Raw genomic sequence first — 20,789 nt, 5'->3', positions numbered from 1 at the left:
GCCCTGGTGCAAGAGTTAGGCTTGGGGCCCCCTTCCCTCAGTGCTTTGTGTGTCTTCTTATGCAGCATATGGGTCTTTGGGCCCCCTCAGGCTCCTGGGCCCGGTAGCGACTGCTACCTCTGCACCCCCTATAGCTACGCCCCTGCTTCTGAGCATGGAGAGCTCTCTTTAAGTCACACCACAGATTTTCAATTATATTCAGGTCTGGGGACTGAGATGGCCATTCCAGAACATTGTACTTGTTCCTCTGCATAAATGCCTTAGTGGATTTTGAGCAGTATTTAGAGTCGTTGTCTTGTTGAAAGATGCAGCCCCAGCTCAGCTTCAGCTTTGTCACTGATTCCTGGACATTGGTCTCCAGAATCTGCTGATACTGAGTGGAATCCATGCGTCCCTCAACTTTGACAAGATTCCCAGTCCGTGCACTGGCCACACAGACCCACAGCATGATGGAACCACCACTCTATTTTACTGTAGGTAGCAGGTGTTTTTCTTGGAATGTTGTGTTCTTTTTCCTCCATGCATAACGCCCCTTGTTATTGCCAAATAACTTAATTTTAGTTTCATCAGTCCACAGCACCTTATTCCAAAATTAAGCTGGCCTGTCCAAATGTGCTTTAGTCCACCTCAAGCGGGACTTTTTGTGCTGTGGGCGGAGAAAAGGCTTCCTCTGCATCACTCTCGTATACAGCATCTCCTTGTGTAAAGTGCGCTGAATGCTTGAACAATGCACAGTGACTCCATCTGCAGCAAGAGGATGTTGTAGGTCTTTGGTGCTGGTCTGTGGGTTGACTCTGACTGTTCTCACCATTCGTAGCTTCTGTCTATCCGAGATTTTTCTTGGTCTGCCACTTCAAGCCTTAACTTAAACTGAGCCTGTGGTCTTCCATTTCCTCAATATGTTCCTAACTGTGGAAACAGACAGCTGAAATCTCTGAGACAGCTTTCTGTATCCTTCCCCTAAACCATAATAGTGAACAATCTTTGACTTCAGGTCATTTGAGAGTTGTTTTGAGACCCCCATGTTGCTACTCTTCAGAGAAAATTAAAAGAGGAGGAAAACTTACAATTGACCCCCTTAAATACTCTTTTTTTATAATTGGATTCTCTTCAATATATTTATTAATGATCTTGTAGAAGGCTTGCATAGTAAAATATCAATTTTCGCAGATGACACTAAACTGTGTAAAGTAATTAACACTGAAGAGGACGGTATACTACTACAGAGCGATCTGGATAGATTGGAGGCTTGGGCAGATAAGTGGCAGATGAGGTATAACACTGACAAATGTAAAGTTATGCACATGGGAAGAAATAATGCAAGTCACCCGTACTTATTAAATGGTAAAACACTCGGTAACACTGACATGGAAAAGGATCTAGGAATTTTAATAAACAGCAAACTAAGCTTCAAAAAACAGTGTCAGGCAGCTGCTGCGAAGGCCAATAAGATAATGGGTTGCATCAAAAGGGGCATAGATGCCCGTGATGAGAACATAGTCCTACCACTTTACAAATCATTAGTCAGACCACACATGGAGTACTGTGTACAGTTCTGGGCTCCAGTGAACAAAGCAGACATAGCAGAGCTGGAGAGGGTCCAGAGGAGGGCAACTAAAGTAATAACTGGAATGGGGCAACTACAGTACCCTGAAAGATTATCAAAATTAGGGTTATTCACTTTAGAAAAAAGACGATTGAGAGGAGATCTAATTACTATGTATAAATATATCAGGGGTCAGTACAGAGATCTATCCCATCAGCTATTTATCCCCAGGACTGTGACTGTGACGAGGGGACATCCTCTGCGTCTGGAGGAAAGAAGGTTTGTACACAAACATAGAGGAGGATTCTTTACGGTAAGAGCAGTGAGACTATGGAACTCTCTGCCTGAGGAGGTGGTGATGGTGAGTACAATAAAGGAATTCAAGAGGGGCCTGGATGTATTTCTGGAGTGTAATAATATTACAGGATATAGCTACTAGAGAGGGGTCGTTGATCCAGGGATTTATTCTGATTGCCTGACTGGAGTCGGGAAGGAATTTTTATTCCTCTAAAGTGAGGAAAATTGGCTTCTACCTCACAGGGTTTTTTTGCCTTCCTCTGGATCAACTTGCAGGATGACAGGCCGAACTGGATGGACAAATGTCTTTTTTCGGCCTTATGTACTATGTTACTATGTTACCTGTGTATGTAGGTCAGGGGTCACTGAGCTTACTAAGCCAATTTGAGTTCCAATAATTAGTTCTAAATGTTTTGGAATCAATAAAATGACAACATGTCCAAATTTATGCACCTGCCTAATTTTGTTTAAACAATTATAGCACACTTTCTGTAAATCCAATAAACTTCATTTCACTTCTCAAATGTCACTGTGCGTGTCTCCTATATGATATATTTAACTGACATTTTTTATCGTAACAACCAACGATTTATACAGGAAAATCATGACGATTAACAAGGTTGCCCAAACTTTTGCATCCCACTGTACATACATTAATATTCAGTTTTATAAGTTGTGGGGATTCGCTCCGGTAGTTAGGACTAGCGGATGCAGTATAGAGTCAAAGTACACAGTTCTTGAATCAAACAGCGGTTTTTATTCACACATTGGTGTATAACAAAATGCAGATAAGGTGTATCACAAAACGCAGGTGGCTTGCTGTTTGTTCACACACAAGGAAAGTACATAAACAATAAAAGTTACCTTTTCTCCTGGGTGTTAATTCACACCCTGTTAGCAGTTCAGCCTCATCAAGTCCATAGCTGGCCTATTCGCCTTTAGAGGGTCCTGAGTCCTCCAGCCCGGCTCAAACCTCAAATCCCAGCACAGCCTTCAGTTCACAGCACACAGACTCCTGAGCTCCACTGTCAGAGGGAGGTAAATCCACCACATCAGGCAGTGCTGGCTGGTTTTTATGCCTGGCAAAACCCAGCCTGGAACATGGGGAGTAGTCACCCACCCAGCACTTTGACTATTCCCAGTAAGAGCCGTCCCGGATCAGCTATGACAGCCATGCTAAATCTCAAGGTGTCAGTTAGTAATAGCTGCTGCTGACACATAAAATACCGGCTCCTACTTCAACCAGGCCAGGAACCTCGGTGACACGTACCTTCCATCCACGATGATTCCAGGTAACTTCTTATAAACTATAGAAATACCTCCATGAATTCTTAATATCCAACAGTATCAATCAATATGGTTCAATGATTATAGAAATATATCTATTTATTTTGTTATTTATTTATACATTTACTTCTTATCTGTTTGTATCTGCGCATCCATTTATTTATCTATTATTTATTATTAATACCTTTTTATGTTTTTTTATATTTTTTTTATGTTTTGCATAGTTATCCATATATTTTTATATATATGCTTAACTATGTTTTATATTTATATATCTAGGAGGTTTTATATATATATATATATATATATATATATATATATATATATATACACACACACAGTTGCAAGAAAAAGTATGTGAACCCTTTGGAATAATATGGATTTCTGCATCAATTGGTCATAAAATGTGATCTGATCTTCATCTAAGGCACAACAATAGACAATCACAGTCTGCTTAAACTAATAACACACAAAAAATTACATGTTACCATGTTTTTATTGAACACACCATGTAAACATTCACAGTGCAGGGGGAAAAAGTATGTGAACCCTTGGATTTAATAACTGGTTGAACCTCCTTTGGCAGCAATAACTTCAACCAAACGTTACCTGTAGTTACAGATCAGACGTGCACAACGGTCAGGAGTAATTCTTGACCATTCCTCTTTACAGAACAGTTTCAGTTCAGCAATATTCTTGGGATGTCTGGTGTGAATCGCTTTCTTGAGGTCATGCCACAGCATCTCAATCGGGTTGAGGTCAGGACTCTGACTGGGCCACTCCAGAAGGCATATTTTCTTCTGTTTAAGCCATTCTGTTGTTGATTTACTTCTATGCTTTGGGTTGTTGTCCTGTTGCAAAACCCATCTTCTGTTGAGCTTCAGCTGGTGGACAGATGGCCTTAAGTTCACCTGCAAAATGTCTTGATAAACTTGGGAATTCATTTTTCCTTCGATAATAGCAATCTGTCCAGGCCCTGACGCAGCAAAGTAGCCCCAAACCATGATGCCCCTACCACCATACTTCACAGTTGGGATGAGGTTTTAATGTTGGTGTGCTGTGCCTCTTTTTCTCCACACATGGTGTTGTGTGTTTCTTCCAAACTCCTCAACTTTGGTTTCATCTGTCCACAGAATATTTTGCCAGTACTGCTGTGGAACATCCAGGTGCTCTTGTGCAAACTGTAAACGTGCAGCAATGTTTTTTTTGTACAGCAGTGGCTTCCTCTGTGGTATCCTCCCATGAAATCCATTCTGGTTTAGTCTTTTACGTATCGTAGATTCGCTAACAGGGATGTAAGCATATGCCAGAGACTTTTGTAAGTCTTTAGCTGACACTCTAGGATTCTTCTTCACCTCATTGAGCAGTCTGCACTGTGCTCTTGTAGTCATCTTTTCAGGACGGCCACTCCTAGGGAGAGTAGCAGCAGTGCTGAACTTTCTCCAATTATAGACAATTTGTCTTACCGTGGACTGATGAACAGCAAGGCGTTTGGAGATACTTTTATAACCCTTTCCAGCTTTATGCAGTCAACAGTTCTTACTCGTAGGTCTTCTGAGTGCTCTTTTGTGCGAGGCATCATTCACATCAGGCAATGCTTCTTGTGTAAAGCAAACCCAGAACTGGTGTGTGCTTTTTATAGGGCAGGGCAGCTGTAACACCTCCAATCTCATCATATTGATTGGACTCCAGTTGGTTGACACCTCACTCCAATTATCTCTTGGAGATGTCATTAGTCTAGGGGTTCACATACTTTTTCCAACTGCACTGTGAATGTTTACATGGTGTGTTCAATAAAAACATGGTAACATTTAATTCTTTGTGTGTTATTAGTTTAAGCAGACTGTGATTGTCTATTGTTGTGACTTAGATGAAGATCAGATCATATTTTATGGCCAATTTGTTGCAGAAATCCATATAAATTTCCAAATGGTTCACATACTTTTTCTTGCAACTGTATATATATATATATATATATATATATATATACTAAGCAAATGACGAGGCAGCACTTCCAGCTTTCAGTGAACGGGTGAAGACCCCAAACTTTAATCCAAGCGACGTTTCGGCCTGCTCAATGAGGCCTTTATCAAGCTACATAACAGTGCATATGACAAGGTATATATACCCACAATTCAATACAAATCAATTACAATAAGTGGTTACACATTTTTTCAATCAGGTCACATGATCTCTGACTATATCATCACATGACATTAGTGTGTGATAAACATTACAAATATACTCCTACTAGAGCGTACAAAAGTTACAAAAGTGATCATAATAAAATCAAAAACCATGTGTACAGATATATTTGTGTACCTCTATTCTGTTTAGATAGAATACGTGTTAATTTCGTGTATGGCTACACCAAGTGAACGTTGTGCAGAAGTGCTAGGTGCATATAGAGTTAAAATCATCTGTTATTATTACAGCTGTACCATATTACAAGTTAAAAACAGGAAGGAGCTCACCACATATGGACACTTCGAACCGGCCAGAATTGGCGTCCCCTCGTCGGCGGTGCGCATGCGCCGGGCCAGACGTCTCTGGCCGCGCCCCCGACGCCGCCGTGCACCCACGTGATGACTCCATGTTTATATATATAATTATTTTTTCTTATTTTTTTAGCACCTTTTTATTGGTACAATTCATGGACAGCCTCTCCTCAATTCATCAATTTCTCTTCCCTTCGCGATATAAAGAGTTAAAAATCTACTATATTAAAGAGTACATCTATCCTTGAGATGTATGGAATGCAGAGCAGATAGTAGCGTAATTTGCGTTCCAGCGGTGCGCTCCATGCATGAGCATTGGAACCCTTGCTTTCCTCGACTACATTCCACCATGATCGGACCGGAAGTGCCTCCCTTCCGGTTCTGCTGATTCTGGTAAGGACATTCCTTGAGCACTTGTGCTCCACGCATGCGCAATGGAACCCTTGAGTTCCACTATTGCGTTCCACCACAATCGGACTGGAAGTACCTCCACTTACGGTTCCGCTGACTCTGGCAAGGACGTTCCTCCAGCCCCGGACTCCCCCTGACATCTAAAAATGCCACCATCCAGGTCTCATTTCTTCCCTTCTTGTTTTGAATACGAAGGATATGTTTGTCCTTTCCCCATATTGACTTGTATATATTCAGAAAACAGATGCATTCCACAGTGGAACGCATGAGTTCTGAAAACAGAAATGACTTCACATACCTAGATTTTGCCGGGGTTTTTTGTATCTTTTTATACACCATGTGTTGTGTCTTCTCCTGATGAAGGGGGATTAATAAAACCCCGAAACATGTTTAGCCATACCTGTGCTACTATTAAAGGAATTTACAAGAATTACCCACTGTGGATTGCCGTTCTTCCTAAGATTCTATGAGTGATCCAGACGAGGGAGGTCATTTTTGTGGGTGTCTTGAGCTTTATCCCACAAAACACCTCCCTGGTTAAGTGAGTCTTTGGTCATAATTCTCCTCTTTAACTATGATTTTATGTCTATATTTTATCACACTTTTATAACTATGGAATCTACGAATTTTTAGGTGGGTGTGAAAGAGAAAAAAAAGTTGATTACTATTTACTATACATTTATTATTATTATTATTATCTATTGTAGTAGTAATATTTCCAGAAATAATCATCAGAGGATTGGCGCCAATATTGGGGTTATTTTTAATTCTTCTATTCGTCATATTTCAGGGGATGGGACAGGGAAACTGGTCAGGGTTGAGAAAAGCGGAATGGAGCAAAATACAGCGATAGAGATACAGAGTTCTCCGGCTTGCCTTACAAGTGCCTTAGCTTTTCACAAGTTATTAATAGTAGGGCCACGTTAGAATTCAGGCTCATAAACACAGTCTTCAGAAACGTTTTCAGGAAGTGAAGTCACTGGGAGATATGGTTACTCCACAAGGTCACACTTCTGAATGTAGAGACATTGCAGAGAGGGCTAAATGGAGTTCAAAAGGTCAGGATGAGAATCCCGTGCCATTCTATTTATCATGATCCCGGAGAATGTAGTGTGCCCTTTGAACATGGCCACTAAACCGAGGGCCAAAATGAATTCCTGCTTTAAAAATAGTCACATGTAACATTGCAATGGTGCAAACAAGGCTAATGTTCCAAATTCACATAACCACAAATGTGTCAGCGGCTGTGTGATTTCAACGAAATAGTAATGAGGTATCATATAACCACCAACTTCATTTAGGCATTCCGTGTTGACAGTTTTTTCAGGGGGATTATAGCATTTCAGTTCTAGAATATAGCAGTTGATATTTATCATAATCATAACTTGATATTCCTGGGCCCCATGGAAAATCTAAACAGGCCGCCTACATCATTCATCATTTATAGCAGGGATGCTGAACCTGCGGGCCTCCAGTTGTTGTAAAACTACAACTCCCACCATACCCTTCTGTAGGCTGAAAGCTGTAGACTGTCGGGGAATGATGGGAGTTGTAGTTTTGCAACAGCTGGAGGGCCGCAGGTTGAGCATGCCTGATCTATAGCATTGGTGTCCTCATATGGGACAGATAGACTTTTTGGGCTCCTTCAGTCTCCAGGACCCGGTATAACCACAACATCTGAACCCTATAGTTACCCTTCTGATGTGGTGCTATAGAGCTAGATGTACAAGAAGATTAAAAATCTATTTTATGAGAAAATCTAAGTATGGTCTTTAACTATGCCAATAGAAACAAATCAGTCAACAGAAATGTTCTTTAAAAAAAGTAAAAAATTGATATCTGAATTAAACAGAACTTACCAGGTGGAAAGACTCTGTCTCTGCAAGTAGGCACATATGGGCTTATTGTGAGAAGCAGTCCATAGATACATAATGCAAACATCCCAGCTAGAAATGCGTAAAGTATAAAGTAAAATAGAAGTATCTGAGCTGGAAAGAAAATAAAACAGAAATAAATGGCTGATGTGTTTATGAGCATCAAAGAAGCAAATATGTCATTAACTTTTTGCTGATGCAGCTATTTTCAGTTATTGCGCTTTAGTTTTTTGCTCCCTGCCCTCCCGGAGCCATAACTTTTTTTAATTTTTATATTCACATAGCCATATGAAGACTTGATTTATTGCTAAACAAATTGCACTTTCTAATGGCACCATTTCTTGTTGATTAGAATGTAGTGGGATGCTGGAAAAAAATTCCAAATGGAGTGGAATTGGAAAGAAAAATGCAATTCCACCACAGTTTTATGGGTTTTGTTTTTACAGTGTTCACTATGTGGTAAAACTGACTTGTGCTCTTCATTCTCCAGTTCAGTACAAATATGGCCATACCACATATGTATAGTTTTTGTTGCGTTTTAATACTGGGAAAAAAAATAAAAAATTTGAACAAATAATTTTTTTATTTTCATTACCATATTCTGACCCCTTTAACTTTTTATGGTTGTGTCTATGGTGATGTTTGGGGGCGATCTGTAGGTTTTGTTAATACCATTTTGGGGTGTGTAGAACATTTTGATCACTTTTTATTAATTTTGTTTGAGAGGTAAAGTGATGAAAAAAAGGCAAATCGGACATTTTTATTTAATTTTTCCATTATGCCATTCACCGAATGGGATAAGTTTTTATATATTTTAATAGTTTGGGCGTTTTCATACTCGATGATGCCCGAAGATGTTGATTATTTTTAATTGTTTAAGTATTTTCATTTTGGGGAAAGGGGTGTGATATAAAAAAAAATAATAATAATTAAGGTCCCCAAAAGGACCAAAACATTTAATCATCAGATTGCAATTTGTATAGAGTAATGGAATTTTCTCCATTACTCTATACATAGATTGGCGTGCTGACATCTGCTGGCTTGAATTGTAATATACAAGTAATGAGCCTGGAAGTTTAGTACAGGTTCAGGCTCATACTTAGACAGGAAGACGTTGCTGCCCGAGAAGCGCACACTTCTGTGTTTTTGGTCTCTCAGATGTCATGGTCACATTTGACCACAGCATCTGAGGGTTTAATGTCAATGATTGGTATTATCGCTGATCGCAGACATTAGCCGCGGGTGTCTGCTATATCAAACAGCAGTCACCCGGTAGCTATGGCGCTCGCTCAGCTCCAGAGTGGGTGCCATCTTTAAAGACCTGACATCTGCCATACATGTACGGCAGATGTCTGGAAAGGGTTAAAGGGCAGCAGATTTGCACCTTTGAAACTAGCTGACCTGTTGCATGTGTGCTTGGCATCTGTGTTGGTCCCATGTTCATATTCACCCACATTGCTGAGAAAAATGAAATTGTAATATATGCAAATAAGCCTCTAGAAGCAATGGGGGCATTGCCGTTACACCTAGAGGTTCAGCTCTCTCTGCAACTGCTGTGCCCTCTCCACTTTGATTGACAGCTCTAGGCATCATGAAATTTCCACTGCCTAGCCCTGTCAATCAAAGTGAAAAAATTAACTCAAAAGATTCAGTATAACATATTTCATTAATTTAAATTCCTGCTCATTCTGGTCTTTGGAGTCAAGGAGGCGGTCCAATCAGTGATTGACAGCTGTCTCTGTATTCACAGTCATAGAGGGAAGGCTCTCAATCACTAATAGGACCTCCTCCTGGACTTCAAAGCCCAGAATCAACAGGAATTTAAATATATTTCAAGTTGTGCTAAATCTTACAAAACTATATATCAATCTACTGTACTTGGCTTCTCCTGCTCTGTAACATGCTGCTTGCATCTCAAATGCAGTGGCCGGGTTTGGGGTGACCCGAACGCTACACTGGGTCCCCCAGACACTGTTGAGGTGTCACCACTTGTTGCTGCTCTCTGGAAGGGATGGTAAGGCGTGGTGCACTCCAATGGGAAATAAGTCCAGAGAGTCAGGGTCTGCAGTAAACCAGGGAGCTTCTTTACTGGAGGAATTCAGGTGCACAACAATATAGACATGGCATAGGGCTGGCTTCTCCAGTCTCCACCCTGGCAGAAGAAGGGTTTGATGCTGAGGAAAGGCCTGACTGCTAGCTGTCCCTCTCTCTCTCTCTCTCTCTCTCTCTCAGAAGGCTGGTACCTAGGTCAAAAGCCCAGAGGCCCACTGTCTGTAGATCAGTGGTCTGGGTGGCTACTTGGTCACAGGGCTGGTGACCCATGGTCTCAGTATCTTCTTCTGGTCTCTCATGCAGATTGGCAGAGTCTCCCCCTCTAAGTACTGGTCCCTAACTGCTCTCCTTATATACAGTTTTCTGGCTGTACTAGAACCTTCAAGATGGCACATTCCTAGGTGTGTCATGCGTGAGAGCGTCTGACGTGGGACGCTAGGCTCCGCCTCCCCTCCGCCTCTCTGGCCCGCTCGTGTGTTCCCGATGGCTGGGGTCTGTGCGGTGATCTATGGAGGACCTCATGCTTGCTGTTGATGATTGAGGCCAGCTGAGGACGCCGATACCGAGGGTGGTGAGATTCCATGATCGGAGGAGCGGTGGAGTGGCGGCACCGCTCTGTGTTGATGGGGTTTGCCTGGGTGCACTGCCTGAGCTTCAGCGTTAGCGTCCGGTGTCTGCAGAGGCTGAGACGGCCGGGCGGTGCTATCGCTGTTGGCGTTTTGCTAGCCGTGTCGTGTATATTGAAGGCGGTGCCTGCGGCGTTTATCTACCACAGAGGATAGAAGTCCTATTACAACTGTGTTATCACCGCAGAAGTGTGGAAGGAGTCGATCTAGAAAGCGAAAGCTAAGCCTGTCGGATACTATCTGCAGCAGGGTGCATGTATAAGTCTCTCTTGTATTCCTTGTGGAAAGTGGAGCAAGGGAGAGAGGAGGGGAAAGGAGGAATAAGGGGTGAAGATGTGTTGAGGATATGTGATGTCAATATCTGTGGAGCGTTTCCTGTATAATACAGGCGAACTTTGATATGGTCCGCTCCCGGTTTTGATTACAAGTCCCCTTTCTGAAACCTTGAAGGTCTACCACCTGTTGACCCCCTCCTAATCCTCTGGATCAATCAAGGATTAATGTTATGTGTACTAAGCTCTCCTGTATCTGCCTCAGCGCCTTAAACACTGTGGATCCGTAGATCTCTGTTTCTACTAACCTCCCATCCTGGACTAACATAGAGAGGAATTAAGAAATTGTCCTTGGACAGGATCCTGTGCGTCACTTATGATATTAGGAGTTGTAACAATAACACTTTAATTGGATTCGTCCCCCCCTACCCTCTCCGTTTTGTAATTAATATTTTTGAATTAACTAACTCTATATCCATTGAGAGGCGGACCTGAGTCATATTCCCTTAGGAAATTAATTTTCTTCTTTCTTTTTTGGTGGCTAAGGTCCCGATTAACATCACTAACTTTCTTTTTCCCCCTTTGAGCCGACTTTTGTGTTTGGATATGTTCAAATGTGAATGTAATTTATTGATATCTGATTGTTTGTGACCAATGCGATTAATGTGATCAAGCTAAGAAGGGGACTATATTTGTTATAAAAGAGTTGAAGAACTCAAAATGCCATCTAAAAAAAGGGAGGAACAGCGCGGCCCTACGGGGAGCACCGCTAGGCGATCAACAGTAGGGCTGGAAAGTGGGCCTAAACAATCGGGTTTAAATAAATACCTGGTCCCGAATTCACCTGGGCTTAGATCCCCACAAAAAGAAAAAATGGTGGATACCAGATTACAGGATCTGACACATGAGACGTCAGCTGAAGGGGGAGAGGGGGAGAGGGGAACACCAGTGACATACACAGAAACAGACGTAAAAATGGTACAGGACATACTTTGCACTGTCTCACGGATGGAAAATTTAATGGGTAATTTAGTAACCCAGCTTGGGGCAGTGCAAACGGATGTTATGATTATTCGAGCGGAGATGGAAAAAGTAAGGCAGCGCCTACAAGAGATGGAAATAAGGATTCCTACCCTAGAGAAATCCGTGCAGAAATTAGAGAAGGAGGTGGTCCTTTTAAAACAAACAAACGTTAAGATGGAACAAAAACTGGTAGATCAGGAGGATAGATCAAGAAGGGCTAACATAAGATGTGTGGGGATCCCAGAGCGAGCGGAGGGAGGAAACTGTGCTGAATTTATGAAAAAATGGTTGAGGGAAAATAGTAGAGCAGGCACTCTCTCTCCCCTATTCTCTATTGAAAGAGCACACAGGGTCCCCACAAAAAATAGGGTGCCAGGGGATTACCCCAGACCCATACTGGTGAAATTTTTACTATCTAAGGATCGAGATGAAATACTATCTGATGCAAGAACCTCGGAAAAATATTATATACAGGGTGTAAAGATCAAACTTTTTCCAGACTACTCATTTAGCACTAATGCACAAAGAAGAGAATTTATATCGGTCAAAAAAAGATTAAGGGAGGCAGGTATAAAGTATAGCTTGCTCTTTCCGGCGAAATTAAGGGTGGAATATAAAGGCAAGACTTCTTTTTTTCAGACTCCGGAGGAAGTTAGTGAATGGGCGGATGGGGAGGGTCTCTGAGGCTGGTGGGGGGGGGGGGGGGAGTGATAGGAGCTACGCTAAGCTATGGAGTCGCCCGGACTGCTGGCTAGCAGAAGGGGGGACTATGGGGGTGAGGGACGTGGAGGAAATATTTTTATTTTTTTTTTATTTTTTTTTCTCCTTCCCCTTTGCTAGATGGTTAGGATCCTTTCGCTGAATGTGAGGGGGCTCCGTGAGAGGGTTAAAAGATATGCTATCCTTGAGTGGATGAAGAGGTTTCTGCCAGCCATCATCTGTCTCCAGGAGACACATTTGGATAAGGAATCAGTAAGATGGCTAGAAAGGGGATGGGTAGTGGCGGGATATCACTCTGTATATACGACTTACTCCAGAGGGGTCTCAATTTTGATACACAATAAGATTAAGTTTGAATGTTTGGCACGCGAGGCCGATGACCATGGCAGGTACCTCTTTCTATATTGTTATTTAGAAGGGATTAAAACTGTAATTGCAAATATATATATTCCACCACCATATAAACCAGATGTTCTGTATCAATTGTATAGATTTATGCTAAATAAACAGGAATGTATATTGATTGCGGTAGGTGACTACAATGCGGTTATGGATCCACTCAGGGATAGGACATCTAGCAGAGGGGGAGGAGTACAAAACGTAGACTTATGTAAAGTAGCCCATGAGTTCAATTGGGTAGATGTTTGGAGGGTTCAGCACCCGGATGAAATTAGATATTCTTGTTATTCAAAAACACACCAAACTTGGTCGAGAATAGATATGACCTTTGGAAATAAAAATTTAATGTCCCAAAATAGGATTACGACAAAATATATACCTATGGCTCTGTCAGACCATAATGCAATGGTAGTTGAGCTGGACTTGAACAAAGACAATACTTTGTTGTTGTTTAAGTTCAACTCCCATTGGCTGCCATTGATTTCAGACACAGAGAGTATAATTGAGGAATTAAAAACCTTTTTTATTGAAAATAACGGTTCTGCCGGTAGACTTGTGGTTTGGGACACTTTCAAGGCTTTTTTGAGGGGAGTTCTGTTTAAAAGGGTAAACTATTGGAAAAAAAGAACTAGAGAGAATGGGAAGGTATTGGAGAAAAAACTGCAAGAGGCAGGAATGGTAAGTATGAGAAATCCTACTGTACTAAATAAGAGAGCCTGGGAGGAAGAACAGGAAAAGATGAAGATCTATCAATTAGAGAAAAGCAGGAAAGAATTGCTCTTTCAAGGCATCCAACTAGCCACTGAGGGTGAAAAGGTTGGTAAAATACTAGCAAATATAGTGAGAAATCAAAAAGGGAAATCATGGATAGGTGTAATCAAAGATAAAATGGGTAAACTAATCACCACACCCGAAGGTATTAAAAAAGTGTTCTGGGAGTACTTCCTAGAGCTATATAAGTCCAGGGTACAATATTCAAAACAAGAGCTAGATTCATACTTGGACGAGATTGCCTTTAGTAGGATATCCAAGCCCCAAAAAGAATATTTGGAAAAAGAAATAACGGTGGCAGAAATAAATCTAGCTCTGGGGAAGGTTAAATCCGAGAAAGCACCGGGTGGGGACGGGCTCCCCTTTGAAATATATAAAACCTTTTCCCAGGTTTTGGTACAAGAATTAAAGATAACTCTGGACGAAGCTCAAAAATTAGGCGACTTACCGAACTCTATGAAGGAAGCAATTATTACACTAATCCCAAAAAAGGGAAAAGAACCAACAGATCCCGGTTCATACAGGCCAATATCCCTGTTGAATACGGATGTTAAAATTCTGGCAAAAGTCCTAGCTGACAGGCTTTCAAGGGTCATTAAAGTAATAATAAATAAAGATCAGACAGGATTTATACCGGGTAGAACAATATACTCCAATATAAGAAGGCTGTTCCTCAATATCGAAGCCAATAGATTGGCTGCAGGGGAGAAAGCGATACTCTCATTAGATGCCCAAAAGGCATTTGACTGTATTGAATGGGAGTATCTATGGGCAGTATTGAGGAGATTTGGTATAGGGGAGGGATTTATAGGGTGGATCCAGCTAATATATCTAAATCCCAGGGCTAGAGTGGTGGTGGACGGGAGCTTGTCCCTGCCTTTTGCCCTATTTCGAGGCACTAGGCAGGGATGCCCTCTCTCCCCACTGCTATTTGCCATTGCAATGGAACCCTTGGCAACCATAATAAGAAATGATAAGGAGATTAAAAGCTTCCAATATGCGGGCGGAGAAGAAAAATTGTTAATGTATGCGGATGATATATTACTCTTTTTGCAAAACACTGGGGACCAGTTTAATAGAGTAATAGAGATAATAGATAAGTTTGGTTTCTTTTCGGGTCTAAAGATAAATTGGGGGAAATCACATATGTTATTATTAGGAGATAGACAATTACAGGGAGATACACGGGTGCACGTTCTTAAAAAACATGAAAATTTTAAATATCTTGGCATACAAATCTCCGGAAATATAGAAGAATATGAAAAATTAAATGTCCTTCCCTTAGTAAAAGAACTAAGAACTAAAATACATATATGGAAAAGACTGCCAATGTCAATCCAAGGTAGGGTAAATCTAATAAAAATGGTTCTTCTCCCAAAGATACTCTATATACTTCAAAACGCTCCAGTGAGAATACCGCAGACTACCTTCAAACTATTTGATAGACTAATGGCGGACTTTATTTGGAAGGGTGCGATCCCTCGGATAAAGAAGGAAGTCCTTCAGCTCCCAGTGCAGGAGGGAGGATTAGCGGTCCCCAATTTGTTTCTATATTTTTTAATAACTCAATATGGGAATATAAAGGGTAGTTTAGATAGTCAAGTGGGTAGGCAAGAATTAAATAGATGGGGGTGGAAAGAGGGAGGTAATCACTTAGAGGTGCTGGAGTCAGGTTTTTTGGGGAAAAAAAATTCTGATAATAGGATATTAAATCTAATAGAACACGTATGGGGGGAAATTAAGAAGATATTGGAGATTAAAGGGTATTTGAAATACACACCGATATGGAAAAATCTTTATTTAAAAGAATTAGAAACAATAAGGGACTATATAGATTGGGGGAAAAAAGGAATGATATATTTAGACCAGATCTTCGAGGAAGATAAGCTGAAGGACTTTAATACAATGGTGTTGGAATTTGGGATCCCCCATACTGATACCTATAAATATCTTCAACTCAGGAATGCACTGCGGATAGTGGTACAGGAGGATAGGTATAGGAGGGAAAAATCGGATAGGTTGGATAAGTTTACTACACTAGGGGAAGGAGGTGGAACAACCGCAAGGAGATATAGGCTTCTGATGGAAGGTAAGAGAAAAACGATTACAATGCTTGCTGTAGGAAAATGGGAGAAGGATCTAGACTCCTTCACAGAAGAAAATTGGAGAGATGCTCTTAAAAATTATGCGACAATCTCGGATAGGGGCTCACATAAAATCTCACAATTCTATATAGTGCACAGACTACACCGATCTCCATGGATATTGAAAAGAATGGGAGTGAAAGCAACAGATAAGTGCCCCAAATGCAGGGAGGAGAGAGCTGACTTAATACATTGCTTTTGGAGATGTCCCAAGCTCCATAGATATTGGACAGAAATAATTGAAACCGTATTTTTGCTCTTGAAAGTTCGGCTGCCCAGGGATCCAATAATTTGTATTCTAGGGGCAACTGAACATTTGAAGCTAAATAAAAAAACACGACTGGTTCTGAATAAAGTACTATTCCAGGCCAGATTACTTATACTTAGGAAATGGATAAAAGTAGATTTACCGACGGTGGGACAGTGGAGAAAAATGATAGATAATTTAATTAAAGAAGAACGAGTGATGAAGAGTTACAAAAAAAGGTCATTAAATCTCGACCAGGTATGGAAAAAGTGGCTACTTTAGTGTTGGTATTTTATTTTTTATTTTTTATTTTTTTCTCGCGTCCCCACGTGGGGGGAGGGGGGGGGGAGGAGGGAGGGTAAGGGAAAGAAAAAATGATGAAAAAGAACTGTAATTATTATGTCTAGTGTTAGAGTAATGTGCTTTCTCCATTTTTATGGATTTGTTCTGTATGTGAAATTCAAATAAAAAATTATTTAAAAAAAAAAAAAAAAAAAAGAACCTTCTAGTGGTAGGAGTGGAGTGGAAAAACTCAGCACAAACAAATACAATGTCACAAATTCCGTCTCTCAAAGACTTACATTAGAGCCTCAATGATACTCAATGGCAATGACACAGAAGTTTTTCCAGACATAAACAGTTTTTCAGACATAACAACAGAGCTAAACCAGACATTCAAAAGGTCAGTCTGTATGGTTTTGGTGGTAAACAAGTCTGACTTTTCCCACCCAAAACATGCTATTCTTTAAACCTCATGGTAACTGTGGAAAATTAACAGCTTCTCATTCAAAGTCCCAAAAGTCTCTCAGTGTCTATTAACCCTTTCCACAGTGCCATGCAAACACAGTGCAAATGAGCAGGATATATCACAACATATAAAATGCATTTACACAGTATTAAACAGTATACATCAGTGCCAGTTAACCCTTTAAAGTAAAATAAAGTAATGAGACATTGCATAGGGGAAACAGGCAAATGTTCACAAATGTCCAGACTTTAAAGTATCCCTGCTCCAGGTCCCTACACAGACACCATGTTCAATGTGACAGGTTCCCTTTAAGTTGATTTGAGATCGTGCCTAATAGGGTCAGGCAAGATAACTATGCAGGAACTTGTCAATCAAGAAACAGAGGGTCTGGCAGAGGAAGCAAGGATGCACATAGTGGTTTATGCCCGCCCTTGGTGCACTTAACTACTCATTTGCATATGGATTCAAATAACTTTTTCTCCAGAATGAAGCAACAGATCACTTAATGATGGGTATCATTACATTGATCTCAGCTAGACAAGTCATTGTGCCTGGTTCAAATGTGAATTTCCTGGTGACTGACTCTCTTTAATGTGTTTCAGAATTATTTTCTTACATCAGTCATTAAAACTTACGTTGAACCTGACTACATTGTTATAACTAGAGACCTATGGACTTTAGGCTTTGTCCCCTGACTCTTTATGTACTGTATCCTAAAATATTAAGACAGCAATAGCTATTTCTTGTTGTTTGCCTCTATGAATGTAGTCCTCCAGTCAACTTGTTCTACTGACCAAATCTCTGGTGGCCATTTATACATTTATGGCCCAGTCTGTGGTGGAAGTGGCGTTTTAAATGACCAGTTCCTGGTGGTCAGTGGTATATTAAGCCACTAATTCTGATTTTCACCGATCTGTTCAGAACCTAAGTACCCAGTCCCAGTGGCCTGTGATATATTCAGCTTCTGTTTCAGGGGGTAAGCATCATTTGATACATCTTGGCAGTGCAGTGAATATGGTATCCTGGATCACTGTTGATCCAGCACTAATAAAATCCCCTAGTCACTGGTGTTGTAGTTGAGGGTGGATGGCTCAGTGAATGACACGATCTCTTCCCAAAATGAAGGAACAGTGAATGTAAAAATTGCATAACTAAAGGGTTGATTCAGTATATACATATATGTATAATGTATACACACACAAGGTGATAAAAAAATTATCTACACTGTGTCTGTAGAATATATTTTAATAAACATTTAGAAAAAATAAATACTTAATTTTTGACCTAATCTCCCTTCTTACTTCTGTACAGATTTAAATGTGTTACGTCATTTGTGACTGCTGTATGAGAAACAATGGCTGCCCCACTTATAATTTGCACAAAATAACAGCAACGTGCAGTAATTAGGGTACCTTGGAACCGAACCCATTTTTGGGAAAAGTTTTTTTACAATAGAAATTAATTTTTGAAGTTATTACCCGAAGTCTTGCTAGACTTCGCGAAGTAATAACTTCGGCTCATAGGAGCCAATACATTCTAATACTGTACGGCGCACTCGCTCTGTATAGTATTCAAACAAAGTTTTATGCGAATCGACTTTGAATGTTTCATCTGCAGTTATTACGCTCATCCCTAGCAGTAATTTAAAAAAAAATTGTGGTCTGAGGATGTGTCCAGTGCCGATAATTATTGAAGACTTTATGCACAGCATAGAGAAAGTGTTTTGTTGCGAAGAAGTGTTTGTGAATGGATAAAGTAGTAGAAGGAAGTTTAAAGAAGGAGCCGGACACCCGTCCACATCTGATGACGATATTTAGTGTGCATGAGAACTAATTCAGGATTATGTGGCAAATCAGTCATGGCTCTGCCTATGCAATGACCCATAATGATAATAGGACAGCGGTGCATTTGTGGCTTGCAGCTTAGTCTTAAACATTTTTAAATGAGGGAATATGAAAGCTTGTTGACAGATGGTCAGAGCGTATCGAAAAACAGGGAGACTACATTGAAAAATGATGCATTTGTATATACTGAAAGTTAATTAAAATAAATTCTACAGTCAGAGTGCGGATATTTTTTGACTCACCCTTGTACATTCTTCCATTACACTGAGAAATGTTTTGCAGTGGACGGTGAGTGGGTTAGTATACATATACACATTGCATTCTGTAAACGGCTTTATATTCATTCAGTGCGACACCTCCTCTCGTATATATAAAGTTTTAGATACCGTGTCTTGCTTGTCATCTGAGATTTGCAGCTCCCAGTATCCCATTTCATGAGGAATTAGTTTATTTAATAGTGTAAAAATGGGATTTCGTCCAACTTTTCTCATTATAGCCCCTTAATCATCTGTTATTCTATGGGATCTACATTGTTTGGGGACATATATAGTATTTTGCCCCAAGATACCACTATAACATTTTTCAGTGCTGACATGTAGCACACATTCATATACAACTATCCCTTTTATCTGAATGGTGCTTGCAGAAATCTATGTGCGTGCTGCAGAAACAACCACATTCAGATGTACAGTGGCATGTAAAAGTGTTGGCGCCCAAGGTCGAAATTACTGTTACTGTGAACAGTCAAGCAAGTATATAGTAGTTAAAGATAACACATCCCCTTTGTATTTTAAGCAAAAACTAATTTTTATTTTCATCTTTTACATTTTCAAAATAACAAAAAAGGAAAAGGGCGCAATCAAAACTTTTGCCAAATTTTGGGCACCTTGAATGGTTAGTACCTAATAGCACCCTCTGGCAAGTATCACAGCTTGTAAACACTTTTTGTAGCCAGCCAAGAGTCTTTTTTATCCATTCTTTCTTGCAAAAGTCTTCCAGTTTGGTGAAATTCCTGGGTCATCTTGCATGCACTGCTCTTTTGAGGTCTATCCATAAATCTTTAATGATATTCAAATCAGGAGAGTGTGACGGCCATGGTAAAACCTTCAGCTTGCACCTATTGTGGATTTTGAGGTGTGTTTAGGATCATTATACATTTGTAGAAGCCATCCTCTTTTCAACTTCAGCTTCTTTACAATTGGTGTTATGTTTTCTTCCAGAATTTGCTCGATTTTCATCAAATCCATTCTTCTCTCTACCTATGAAATCATCCACCGTGCCATTGGCTGCAACACAACCCCAATGCATGATTGATTCAATGCAATTGAACATTCTTTTGCACCTGGAAACCTCCATCACACGGTCTGATATGGGTGTGGCTTACAGTCTTGCTTTGTTCACATTGCATTAGTTGTCTTGCTAGGCGGTTGTGTGGAAGCTTGGCTGTGAGCTGGATTTCATCACCTTCAGACCGTGTTCACACCATAGTTAGCGCAGTGGTAGGACCCCTTGCCATGCTGAGAACCGTGACGTGGTGCTTGTTGGGCTCCGATGTCTTCCTGACAGGAATATATTGGCAAAAGTCTCAGCTTTTAACATCTGCTTGTATGACCAGCTAGTATAGTCAGTGGTATATCCGTTTGGTGCACTTTCTTCAGTGATTTGTATAATTGTATTGTCATCCGCACAATGCTCCGGTCTGTGTAGGATGTTGTTGTGGTGCATGTGGACCGCGCGGGCGTCCTCCTTTGTACGCATAATTGCTCGGGATTGTCGTTTGCTGCGGTCCACATGCGGTGGGACTGCTCCCCCAATGAGAAACACGCCACAGTGTTTGGGGTTTGAGCAGCTCCCCCATACTTGCCACGGTATTTTAGTGGTTCACATGCGGTGGGACTGCTCGCCCAATGATAAACACGCTACAGTGTTTGGTGTTTGGGCAGTTCCCCCATATTGGCCACTATATGTCTGTGATTTTGTTTTATAAGTATTGAATGTGCCTTCATCTGGCAATTGAACATTCTTTTGCA

The 20,789-nt window shown here is 40.7% G+C and overlaps 1 protein-coding gene across 2 annotated transcripts in view; it reads right to left on the bottom strand.

The window, feature by feature from the left end:
• ATP1B4 (ATPase Na+/K+ transporting family member beta 4) overlaps window positions 1-20,789 on the bottom strand; it is a 61,263-nt gene that overhangs the window by 17,585 nt on the left and 22,889 nt on the right. For both annotated transcript variants that reach the window (XM_044305241.1, XM_044305240.1), the window contains one exon: window positions 7,899-8,027. In XM_044305241.1, coding sequence (XP_044161176.1) covers window positions 7,899-8,027 — 129 coding nt within the window. The remainder of the gene's footprint in view (window positions 1-7,898; window positions 8,028-20,789) is intronic.

This window comes from Bufo gargarizans, chromosome 9, assembly GCF_014858855.1.
Source record: "Bufo gargarizans isolate SCDJY-AF-19 chromosome 9, ASM1485885v1, whole genome shotgun sequence".
NCBI classification, from domain to species: domain Eukaryota; kingdom Metazoa; phylum Chordata; class Amphibia; order Anura; family Bufonidae; genus Bufo; species Bufo gargarizans.
The sequence above is the reverse complement of the archived record's forward strand: the minus strand, read 5'-3'. Positions and strand labels throughout refer to the sequence as shown.